Source organism: Juglans regia, chromosome 4, assembly GCF_001411555.2.
Source record: "Juglans regia cultivar Chandler chromosome 4, Walnut 2.0, whole genome shotgun sequence".
Taxonomy (NCBI): domain Eukaryota; kingdom Viridiplantae; phylum Streptophyta; class Magnoliopsida; order Fagales; family Juglandaceae; genus Juglans; species Juglans regia.
Window position 1 is genome coordinate 19,439,416 of NC_049904.1, and position 11,969 is coordinate 19,451,384.

General features: G+C 36.6%; 1 protein-coding gene across 1 annotated transcript; it reads left to right on the forward strand.

Annotated features, from left to right (window-relative positions):
* The first annotated feature begins 3,797 nt into the window (after positions 1 to 3,797).
* On the forward strand, positions 3,798 to 7,352 carry LOC108988658 (ankyrin repeat-containing protein ITN1-like). Its single transcript, XM_035689824.1, has 6 exons — positions 3,798 to 3,900; positions 4,022 to 4,189; positions 4,838 to 5,317; positions 5,595 to 5,744; positions 6,157 to 6,596; positions 6,707 to 7,352. Exons 2-6 carry the CDS (start codon positions 4,051 to 4,053, stop codon positions 7,334 to 7,336), a joined length of 1,839 nt encoding a protein of 612 aa, XP_035545717.1. The 5' UTR covers positions 3,798 to 3,900; positions 4,022 to 4,050; the 3' UTR covers positions 7,337 to 7,352.
* The last annotated feature ends 4,617 nt before the right edge of the window (positions 7,353 to 11,969 follow it).

Here is an 11,969-nt window from a genome sequence, read left to right on the forward strand (position 1 = left end):
GCCCTTCCTACAAATTTCACAGATTCTTCTTACCACTCATGAAGATCTCCATTGTATTGCATAAGAGCAGCAAGATATTGACCAGTTCCCAGAATTGATATTTTTGCAGTTTTCTAAAGGTTACCTCCATCATTGTTGACTTGAAGATTCTTAATGCTTTCTTTATTGAGCAAGTTGACCTTAAGAATCGTGGGCATCTATTAGCGATAAAATTGACTGGCTCCCGCCAATTGAAAACCCATCACTAATTATAAAGGAAGAGATAAAGTCAAGAGATAAGATAAAGAAGGGATAAGGCAATGAAGAGACTGTAACACCCGGGCCTAGCGCCAAACCTATATTTTTTTTATGGACCATAAAGCCCAAGCCTGTGTTATCTTATTTTCAGACTCCACATTCTACACAGCTTTATGTCGGTTTTATCCCTATGCATGCACGCCGCTTTCTCCCATATCTAGGGTTTTAATTTGGTCTTTCAATCACCTATATATACTACACGTTAGAATACACAATTGTCTCTTTTCAATCCCAAGAGTAGCCGCTGCCCAACTTCGCGCAATTCCTCCCAAACCGCTCCAATCATGCACCACCTACCCAGTCCTACACCTCCACGTAGCTGCTGCCAGCCACCACCCAAGTTTTCTCACCTTTACGGTTTTACTCAACCATCACATAGGAACTGCAACTTCCCAAGAAGGTCAAGCCGCTGCATACTCCTCCACAACGCTGCCATAAACCACCACTGTGACCCAGGCGTGAACCCACTAGTGTAGCCACCATTAGCCATCCTGCAAAACCTCTGTTCCTCACTCCCAAAATAGAGGATGTGTTCCTCCTACCTTGAGCCACTGCGACAACTTCCCACGGAGAGCTCCTTCATGTTGCGGCCCCAAAAACCGTCGGCGAAGACTTCGGTCATCCCAGGTCCGCCTCATGCCACCTTCGCCTCATGGTAATCTCCCTCCCTGTTTTCTCTCTCATGCTCGGCTTGCTCATCCCGTAACCTCTCCCTGTCCCATTAATTGATCTCTCTCTCTCTCTCTCTCTCTCTCTCTCTCTCTCTCTCTCTCTCTCTCTATAACCAATGTTCTGCCTCCGCTCCCACCACCATGCCCAGCTCGCCAGCGTATCCACCCCAGCCGCTTTCCGCCACTCAAAACTTCTCTCGGTAAGTCCTTCGTAACTCTCCAAGCACAACAACGCTGCCTAGTATAAGTGTTTAGTCTCCGTAAACTTCCATAGGTTTAGTAAATATTTTGAGTTATAATTACAGTTTTACCCTTTTAGCCAATTGTTTCATGAACACGTGTTTTTAGTAGGACATGTTCTTTTCCATGAGGCTACGTCGTTTTCAATAAATATTTTAATATTCTATACGGGTTTTTGTCTCATGTTAGTACAAAATTATCTTAGTTAATATTAATGTTTTGGTCGGAGTTATTAAGTGGAAAAGTGATGAATTTAGAAAGTGATAGTGTTTTAGAGTTAAGAGAAATTGTAGGTTTTAGAGTATTAAAATAGGTATTTCAGATTTAGATATTGAAATTCGTAGATTGGAAATTTATGGAAGTTACATGATTATTTTATAGGTGACGATTGATTTTCGTTCAGTACTGTTGTGGAGAATTTCTGATAAACTAAGAAGTTCAGTTAAGCAAGGTTCATGTACTAGACTTTACATAAAAATAAAATGGACTGAAGTCAATTTTGGAAAATATGCATGTTTTTTTTTTAAAAAAGAAATTTGAAACAATCTCAGTTATTTGTTCTGCATTACTCATAAAATTCTGTATAAGAATAAAGTATTTTCTGGCATAACTGGTGTGGACATGAGCCTATTTTTGACATTTTGTTTTTGAACTGTGCAAAAGAGAGCGAATATGAAATTTTGTATATAAATTATATTTTTGTGATCTAATTCTGTTTTGTTCTGAAGATGTTCTGTACTCTGATATGATGTGATTTCTGAAAACTTTTGGCATGACGTTCTAAATCCGGATTTGGTTTGTGGATGGTGATCTGTTTGACCTACCACGGGTGCTAATAGTGGCTTCTGTTTGGGTTGGTACCAACTGTTCTGTTTTTTGTACACCCACTTTGGAAACAAAATGGTTTTTCTGGTGGTCTTTCCTGTGTGCACACTCAAGGGTCTGAGAATAAATAAAGGGAAGATTCACATTCTGTTTCTACTCGATTAACTACTGGAATTTGCACAACCCTACCATGAGGGTTAAATATAGTCTCTGACGTGATATGATGTTCTGGTATGATGGTGGTCAGTTATGCTATGTCAAAAGACTTTGAATAAGAATATTGTCTGAAAATTTCGCTTTGATATTTTGATAATATGTTCTGATTCTGCATTCTAAAAGTAAAATTATTTTGTTCTACATTTTGAACTCTGTAAATGCTCATGTTTGCATACTAGTATATGTTCTCTGCTTACTGAGTTGTTGATAACTCACCTCTTATCTCCATATACTTTTCAGATAATTTTGATAGTTCAGCTGGAGAACAAGAGTAAGAAGTTTTAGCAAGATATTCTGATCGTAGTAGAATAAGTGCATGAGGGTACAAATGCATATTCAAGAGTTGTAGTTAATAAGTTGATTTATTTTCGGTATTTTGATTGATGAATTAAGGATATTTTCAAATTTTTGGAGAGTTTTTAATTTATGTTATAGAGAACTTCTTTGTTGTCCCTATGAAGGAACATAAATTTTTGGGTCGAGTAAATGAATTAATATTTTATGGAGTTTTCTGGATTTTATAGTTGTGTTATTTAAGTTGATATTAGGTATTAAGAGCTAACTCTTCGGACCTTTGGGAACAGGGCGTTACAGAGATAAACCGAAAGAAGTTGGTTCAGACTCCTAAAACAAAAAATGCTTCACAAGGCAATTTGGACTCAATCACTTCAAGAAAGAAAATAGATCTCTATAAAAAGAGGATATCTCTACAAATGTAAGGGACTCACCACAACTTCTCTACACATACACTCCTCCAAATGTAGTAACTCCATAGGATCTTCTCTTAAGGGATACATCATCTTTGACCTCCTGAAACCTTAAATTTTTTCATTATATTGAGCAATATGTGAGCCCATTAGAGATTTTAAAATCATAATTCATAAGTGAATTTCGCCTCAAACAACCCGTGGATGTAGGATTTTATGCTGAATCACGTAAATCGTTCTCTCTATGTTTATTTTTATTTACTTAATTATTATTTATTGTATTGATGAATATGAAAAGCACCATATCGATACTCAAATCATCATCGTGAGCTGAGGATAATTATTTCTTCAATTCGAACCTGTCGTGCAAATTTAGGCAATAAAAAGTTGAATAAGAGAAATTAATCCACTGCTTTATGACTTGCTGGTCGTTGCGGATGTATTTGTTTTTGGGGTGGTTGAAATAATAGTACTAGATGCCACTGACTGACTAAAATACCCCGAGAGACTTGGTCAATTTCTTGGTTTGTGAGGTTGAAGATCTGTCTTCCATCCACAGGCGTGCAAAGGTTGAATGAAAATGTGACTTTTTCTCGTTAAAATATTAATTAATCTTCGGCATTTCTTATTCTAATGTGGAAAGTCCGAAACGCGCTTACCTCTATGTCAGATATAGTTGGAGTTTTATATGGCTAATTAATTATTAGTTGATCTTTACAATATTGTTATATAATTAGAACAGCACTACATGATGGATTCTTGCATATTCCAATTAAAATCATTTAGTTTTTAGTAACTGTTTGAATGTGTATATATATATATATATCCATGCATATGTGAAACGATCCTGCAAGCTGGACGTTAATTAATCATCCAAAAGCCCAGTTGATCTTTGGCTGCCAGGGAGGCTCTGAAGCTCGATCAGTATATTTGTAACCACACAGGTACATATTCCGATATTCGCAATCTTATGTAACAGATCTTCGGATTTAGCATTCTACTGCAATTTCTCAATTCTCACTACGTTTTCAAATAATAACCAAATGGCGATTTATGCTTTGGAAGGAGTGAGCTGCTAGCTAGGCATTTCCACGATGAGTCATGGAAACGGTATGAATCAACAACGACTCTCTTCTGTTCCATCATCAATTCAAACTGAAGATTTCTGGGACGCAACTACATCACTGGAGGGGTTGAGCTCAAGCGAGAATGCTGGAAATGAGGCTAATGAGAGTAAGTACTCTCTCTCTCTCTCTCTCTCTCTCTCTCTCTATCTAGCTTGCCCGGCCGCATTGGTCACGTAGCATGTAGATAAGCTTAATTAGACCATTGATGATTAAACATGATATTAGAGTAGATTGAGATTATATGGTTGTTCCAAATTAACGTTGATTCTGGCCATTCTTTGCCTGTTATTTTAATACTAATTATTTATTGTTTTTAAGATGAAAAATTCTATATAGATGCCGGTATGCAAAGCATACCCTAAATTTTATTGACGTGGCAAATTTTGACTTGTTAGAAAAATTTAAAATTAAAATCTCTTACGCATTATTAAGTCTTGTTGGATGAGGTCAATAAAATAGAGGGTGTGCTTTATATACCCAGCTTCCAAGTAGAAGAACTCATTTGGTGAGGAATGATAGATACAATTATATATTGTGTAAGTACAATGCATTCTTTTTGAAAAAGAGTAGGATCTATTATTAAAATATTAATTTTTCATATAATCATATATTTACGTTTTTTTTTTGAAAAGTGCACGGTGCATGCGCTCTTTATAACTGCAAATATCATTTCTTTTATTACAAATATTATTTAACTAGCAAACACTCCATTTTGAAATATTTTGATTACTTATGCTAGTCCAAAAAATTCCAGGGACGAGCAGATTTCATTTCCTTGACACTTGTGTTCGTCTCTATCAAGCCGCCCTAAAAGATGATTGGCTAGCTGCTAAGGCTGTAATTGATATGTATCCAGATGCTGTTAGTTATCCCATAACAAGAAAGAAGGATACGGTTCTTCACATCGCAGTTGCAGCAGAGCGCACAGCTTTTGTAAAAGAGCTGATAAAACGGATGAATTCGGACGACTTAGCACTGAAAAATTCACATGGAAATACGGCAATTTGCTTCTCTGCTGCATCAGGAATCGTCTCAATTGCTGAGGAGATGGTGAATAAGAATACAGAACTGCCACTGATCCGTGGAAGTAGAGGAAGGACACCGCTTTATATGGCAGCTTTGCAAGGACATAGAAACATGGCTTCTTATCTATACTCTGTCACTACTTTTGAACGTTTGACTGCCCCTGAACGCATTGATATCCTTGTTGCTTTTATTTCCAGTGATCTGTACGGTATGCACGTCCTTTATCTAAATTATTGTGACCTTGAGACAAATACTTAACAGTGCCATTACTATTGTTTGAGGTCTTTCCCATCAGTTTAAAATTTTAGAAAAAAGTGATGATTTAAGTAAATGATGATAACAAAGTTGAGATTCTAATTAAGTTGGGAGTGATTTATTTATTTTAACATGAAACTCGATACGTATTATAATGTTATAGGAATTTTTGTTTAACACATGGACCCTTGACAATGGTCAAATAAACTGTACTGCTGCTTCATGGACAGATGTAGCATTGGATATTCTGAAAAAGGATCCAGAATTATCGACTATGAAGAATACATATGGGAAGATAGCATTGCAAGAGTTAGCCAAAAAGCCTTCTGCAATCGGCAGCAAAAGTCAACTATCCATCTGGGAAACATGCTTAAACTCCTGTCAGTTAGTTTGCCTCCAACCCAATCTTTCTCTAATGGCACGCGTGCGTATCTAAAGTATTAACGATATGTATCATGTATATATATATATATATATATATATATATACATACACATAGTTATTGAGTTTTCCTCTAGTCCAGTAGAAATCAGATCGGGGTACGTTTTACATCCCATGGTAGATGAGCAATTTGTTTACAAAACATAATTTTTTTTAAAATTTGAAATTGCCTATATAGGGGGAACTAGGCAACGTGCATTGCATGTGCACTCCAACTAGTCTTAATTTCCCTATCAAGAAATTCCAGGCAATTAGATGGATCAGGGTTTCCATTTTTATTGTTTATAGAGTCAGTATTTATTTCCTACCAGGTGAACTATAATGAGTTAATTTTGTTCATAATAATGTCAGGGTTCCGAGGGCTGATCTATAACAAAGCTCTGATGGGTACAATAGCCTATCAATTGGTTGATCTCCTCTGGAAAAACGTTCTATTATTGCCAGAGAGAGACTTCATGGAGCTGGTTCAAGACCATTCCTCTTTCCTTTTTGATGCTGCAAGATCAGGGAATGCTGAATTTCTAATTATACTTATACGCTCCTATCCTGATCTCATATGGAGTGTAGATCAGAATAAACGAAGTATATTTCACCTTGCTCTTAAATATCGGCAAGAGAGTGTATTCAGTCTGATATATGAGCTAGGTGCTATCAAGGGTATCATAGCACTCTATACTGACCATTACAATAACAATATGCTGCACTTAGCTGGACAAATAGCTCCTCCAGACCGGCTAAATATCATATCAGGAGCAGCACTTCAATTGCAGCGAGAGCTATTGTGGTTTAAGGTTCTGTATATGATTTAAATTTCTTTCTATTCAAGTTACGCACACAAACATAGATATATAGATATCCTCACACTTTCACTTGTCAACTGCTAACACGGTGATCATTTCAGGAGATAGAAACCATTGTGCAACCTTCATACACGAAGATGGTGAATTTAGATCAAAACAAGAATCCTGCAAATACTCCTTGGGAGTTATTTACAGAGACACATGAACATTTGCAGAAAGAAGGTGAAAAGTGGATGAAGGACACGGCAAACTATAGCATGCTTGTGGCGACACTGATTGCCACCGTAGTTTTCACTGCGGCCTTCACTATACCGGGTGGCAACAATCAAGATTTAGGCACTCCTATTTTCTTGAGAAACAAATGGTTTATGGCGTTCTTCATATCAGATGCAGTTACATTCCTGTTCTCCTCGACTGCGATATTGATATTCCTGTCAATTCTCACGTCACGTTATGCAGAAGAGGATTTCCTTCAGTCATTACCTGCGAGGTTGTTGCTTGGACTCATAGCACTCTTCATCTCTATAGCAGGCATGGTGGTAGCTTTCAGCGTAACATGCTTTTTAGTCTATCACAATGAAACCCCTAGTGTTCCACTTGCTATAATCGGCTCGGCTGGTATACCAGTTACTTTATTTTTGGTTTTACATTATAGACTTTGGGCTGATATATTCCACTCAACGTATAGGTCTAGGTTTCTTTTTCGTCCCCGTGAGGCTCGACTTTTCTAGGAAGAATTGGACTGGGCAACATGCATGGTTAGTAGGTAGATCAAGATCTACAATGCTTGACAAATGAAAAGGAATTGAAATTTTTAAAGATGAACAAGTGATTCGGAACTTGGATGGAAGAACAAAGAATTGAGAACATCTGGTCAAACTTATCTTCATCTGAATTATTTCCATCAAGACTTTAATATCATCTTCATTGATTAGATCGAGGCACTTATTTTTTTAGTTATAATGTTGTAAATTATACTTGCATTACAAAATCCACAATTAGTTTGTGTAACACCCAAGCCCAACGCCACGGAGAAGCCCAGTCCACTCGAAGAAAACGGTGTGTTTTGGGCTCAAAAGCTTTCTTTTTCCTTTTCTCTTTTTTTCTTCCCTCCCCATCGGTTTCTCCCTCCTGAATCCTTCACCTCCCTAACACGCTCTTCTTCCTATTTTTCCACTCCCCGTCTCATCCCCATTCATGCCACTCCACAACAGTTCTTCTTCTCCACAACTGCCCCACTCCCTCACAAATTCTCTCCCTCACAAATTCTCTCTTTATTCTCTATGAGTTCCACAGCCCAGGCCCCCCTTCGCGACCACCGACCAACAAGCCGAACGTAACATCCCAACTTAGAGTAACCCCTCCACCGTGATGCATTGCGATTGCATCACACCAACACACGTCAAAACAAGCTTTGGAAAGTCCCTCCATGTTTAGATCATCAAAATCCTCAAGTCAACACCGCCACAACCCTACACCGCGCCACCGCTCCATAACCCACGATTTTGCCACACCAAGTGCCTCTGTTTTATGCAACTAAAAATAGAGCATCCATTGTACGTCCTTACACCACCACCCATCCATAGAATCACCGCCCAAGCAAACCCTTCACGTACGTGCCAACCACCATCATAGGACAAGCACCGAATGGCACAACCAAAGGCGACACACAACAGACCTTCCTTGTTACGGAAACCTCACTACAACTCCACCATCGTGGGGTAACTCCACTACCAAAGCTACATCACACCGTTGTCACCCTGCACCGTGAACCCCACGCCGCCATTGCACGTTCAACGCATTCTAGTATGCAATTGGCAGTTTGCTATAATCTTAGTGGAAATAAGGAAGATAAAAATAATTTATGCTAGAATGAACTAAACATCCCAAATATATTAATTAACCATTAATAAGAACTTCCTCACTTAAAAGGTTTTCATAAGTTCAACATAACATGGGAGATAGAATCCCATAATACTATTAGTACATAATTAGACTAGCTTTCTCATCCGCTCTATGGTATATAGAGTCAAAGCTATGAACATCATAATCAAGGTCTAGCCACTTCTCAAAATTAGGCTCGTCCTCAACCATCTATAGCTAGTCGTTCATCCTGCTCGTCGTAGGCTGGCCATGACACAATTTCTACCACTCCGAGGAATGGTAGTGGGTCAACAAGGATGAGATTTACTTGAAATCTCAATAAATTAAACAACCAACTTGCACGGAGATAAAATATGCATGATTAATGATAAACATGATATGTATGCTGTGTAGATAAAATATCCGTATTTGTCTCCCATCCATGTTCCTCAAAATCCTTTAAGAAAAAATTTAATGAACATCTTCTTACAAAGAATATTTTGCACTTCATCTTTTCAAAAACATCACTTTTCATTGTTATTAAAGCCATCATTAAAAATAACATAACGTATGATAATGTCACAGTTGCTCTATATGCACTGTGAGTGCCTGCTAGTGACTATAGTACAACTCATGTGGGAAACGACATTGTCTGCAGACTCGTTCTCAATGCATTGATAACTTAACATTTCATCATAATATAACATCATAACACGTAACGACCCGATCTTATATTTTTAGAGATAAATTATAGATAATTTTATTAGGCCCAACAAATAACTTAAAGCCCATAAAAGAGTTATGGTATAAGTATACTTATTTGAACCTAGAGTTAAGGCTCCATTTTTTTTTTAAAAACAAAACTCCAAACTCCTTAGTGTTAGACTCCAAACACTATTAACATTCTATATGTAACAGCCCGCTAGAAATTCACTAGTAGAATTTCTATTGACTTTAGGAAACTCGTGAAAACCCCATAAGTTTTTAAGAATTGACCAATTGCACAGGTTTTAGTTTGTCAACATAGTTAGTGTTATCACTCACTATAGTGCTAGAAATATGAGTTTAATTATTTGAGGTAGTTAGAAGTGTCAGAATGTGTTTTGGTCTACGCCATTACACTCAGTTGATTATTTAGGATTTTATAGCGTAATAGTCCATTTTTATAATTCTGGCCGACACATCTGCTCAAAATTGTAAAATTATTTTTTAGGAACACCTCGAGGTTGAATTTCAATAAACGATTTTCACTATATGTTAATATGAATATTTAGGATTTTTCAATACTAATTTAATTATGCATTTCTTTGAAGTGAATAGTAACCTCGATAAGTACACCCAGTGCTGTGTTTTCAAAATCATAGTGTGGACTAAATTAGGTTAGAGAAGTTTTATTTGGACATTTGGCAAGATCTTAGCCACAAATAGTAAATGGTATTATACGGTACCATGGAACCATTAGATAGATTTGTGAAGGAAATCAAGGTGTGAGATCATACCACCTAAGCAAAACTATGTTTTATCTGATCAACCAAATTGTGCCAAACCAATGAGGGTTTCAATCCTAGCGAAACCCTAAATGGTTGGAATCCAATTGAAATCCCAAAAGTTTGGTTGAAACCGAAACCATAAATGGTTTCCCAAACCCTAAAGTTGGCCTCCAAACCCTTTTTAATCTGATTTCTAGCATTGTGTTTAATCACTTGATCAAATCACTTCCATATGCTATTAATTAATCAAATCCTTGTTATGACATCATTATCCAACCTTTTAAATCTCAAAAATTTGATTGGATAACAAAAAATTGGTTTTGGGCTTGATAGCATCTCAAACCCTAACCAAACCCCCTTTAAACCCAAAATTGAAGCCCACTTGGTTGTGGCCCACCAAGGCCCATGAATTTGGCCACCTTGGCAAAACTTCTTGAAGATGTTTCCTCCCCCACATGGCAGACCATCTACTACCATTGGCTGCACCCAATAGTGCCTTGATGTGAAGGAGAAATCCACTCCATCAACCTCCATCCCTCACAGCTGCAGCAGGCAGTCCTTGCCCCTCACTATTCTCCACTTTATTATTGCCCCTCACTATTCTCCACTTTATGTCACATAGGAAACTCCAATCAAGGGTCATTTCAAGCCCATAACTTCCCCCTCCAGGAGTCTAAAGAGATGCAAGGCATATTTCACTCCATTTTATCACTTCTTGACCCTGTTCTTAGAGAGAAACTCAAAAGAGTTTTCTCAGGCAGATTTCTGAGTCTTTTTGTGTGGCAAGGTTTGACCCTTCGAAAGTATTTTAGCACAATAACTCCTTCATAAAAGTTGTTCGTCTTTGAGTGTTGTTTCCGTGTATATTTTATTATTCTCATTTCATGCTAATTTTTTTGGTCAAAAGTATTTGTAACCATGGAAAGGTCATTTTGGGTGCGAAACTGGAGAGTATGTTATATTTTGAAATTTTTGACCAAGCTAATGGACATATCTTCGTCCAAAAATTTTATAGAGTATTTTTAGCATGTGTTTATGAATGTTCATTGAGGGTTTGTTACATGAATAAAGCTTTTGATGATATATTTCCTTAGATCTAGAGAATTGAAAACTGGAAGTGGAAAAATTACTTTAGTTTTGTGAAAGTTTGAATATTTCGTGGTCTAATCTAATTCCAAAGGCTTTGATATTTTTATGTGATGATCCTAAGTCTCTTATATACATGTTAGAATGTTATTTTGAAGATATTTAGTATTAGTTTTAAGGATATGATTTTTCAATGCAAGAGGATTTCGGTTGGGCCTAAGATTTGATGTTGTTGGGTTAAATCCATGTTTTATTGAGTTTTAGCCATGTGATTTTAAGATTGATGGTCGGATTTTCTTTAGGACATATTTTTAAACCATGTGATGTGGTAGTTTTAAGATCACATGTCTTTAAGCCATGGATCAAGAGTGTGATAAAAATTAGTTGAGAGAAAAGTTTCTATTTTTGGACTAAGTGTAAAACTAAAAACTTTAAGTGTTGTTTTGTGATTTTTGGTGGCTTTTGTTTGATGATTTAAAGCATGATTGATCTTAGGATGATGTTATGAATATGTTAGAAGTAAGATTTGATTTTTTTGAAATTCTTGGAGATGTTTTTATTAAGGTCAAAACTTGTGATTTAAGGGTTTATTTTTTGTTAAAAAGTTTGGATCTTCTTAGAAAAAGTTTGGTATTAATGATTAGCTTTTTCTTAATGGATATTTTAAGTGTGTTTTTAAACATAAGATAGGAATATCTTTGTTACAAAATTTTGGTTTAATCATGGGTTTTAAAGATGGAAGAAATTTTAACCAAAATCAAGAGAAATGACCTATGAATGTTTTAGCCATAGTGAGTTTTCCATAGTTGTGAATGGTTTTAAATTTTTGTGAGTTGATATTTGAGTTTAGGACATAATTTACATGAGGAATGTACATTTTGGTAATTTTTGGAGTTAGGATGTGAAATCCTTAAATTAAGGGTAA

Bases quoted from the DNA above. Each gene is read 5' to 3' on its own strand.
- LOC108988658 (XM_035689824.1), top strand. From the start codon at position 4,051: ATGAGTCATGGAAACGGTATGAATCAACAACGACTCTCTTCTGTTCCA. The intron at 4,190-4,837 runs GTAAGTACTCTC...AAAAAATTCCAG, and splicing joins TGGAAATGAGGCTAATGAGA to GGACGAGCAGATTTCATTTC. The intron at 5,318-5,594 runs GTATGCACGTCC...CTTCATGGACAG, and splicing joins TATTTCCAGTGATCTGTACG to ATGTAGCATTGGATATTCTG.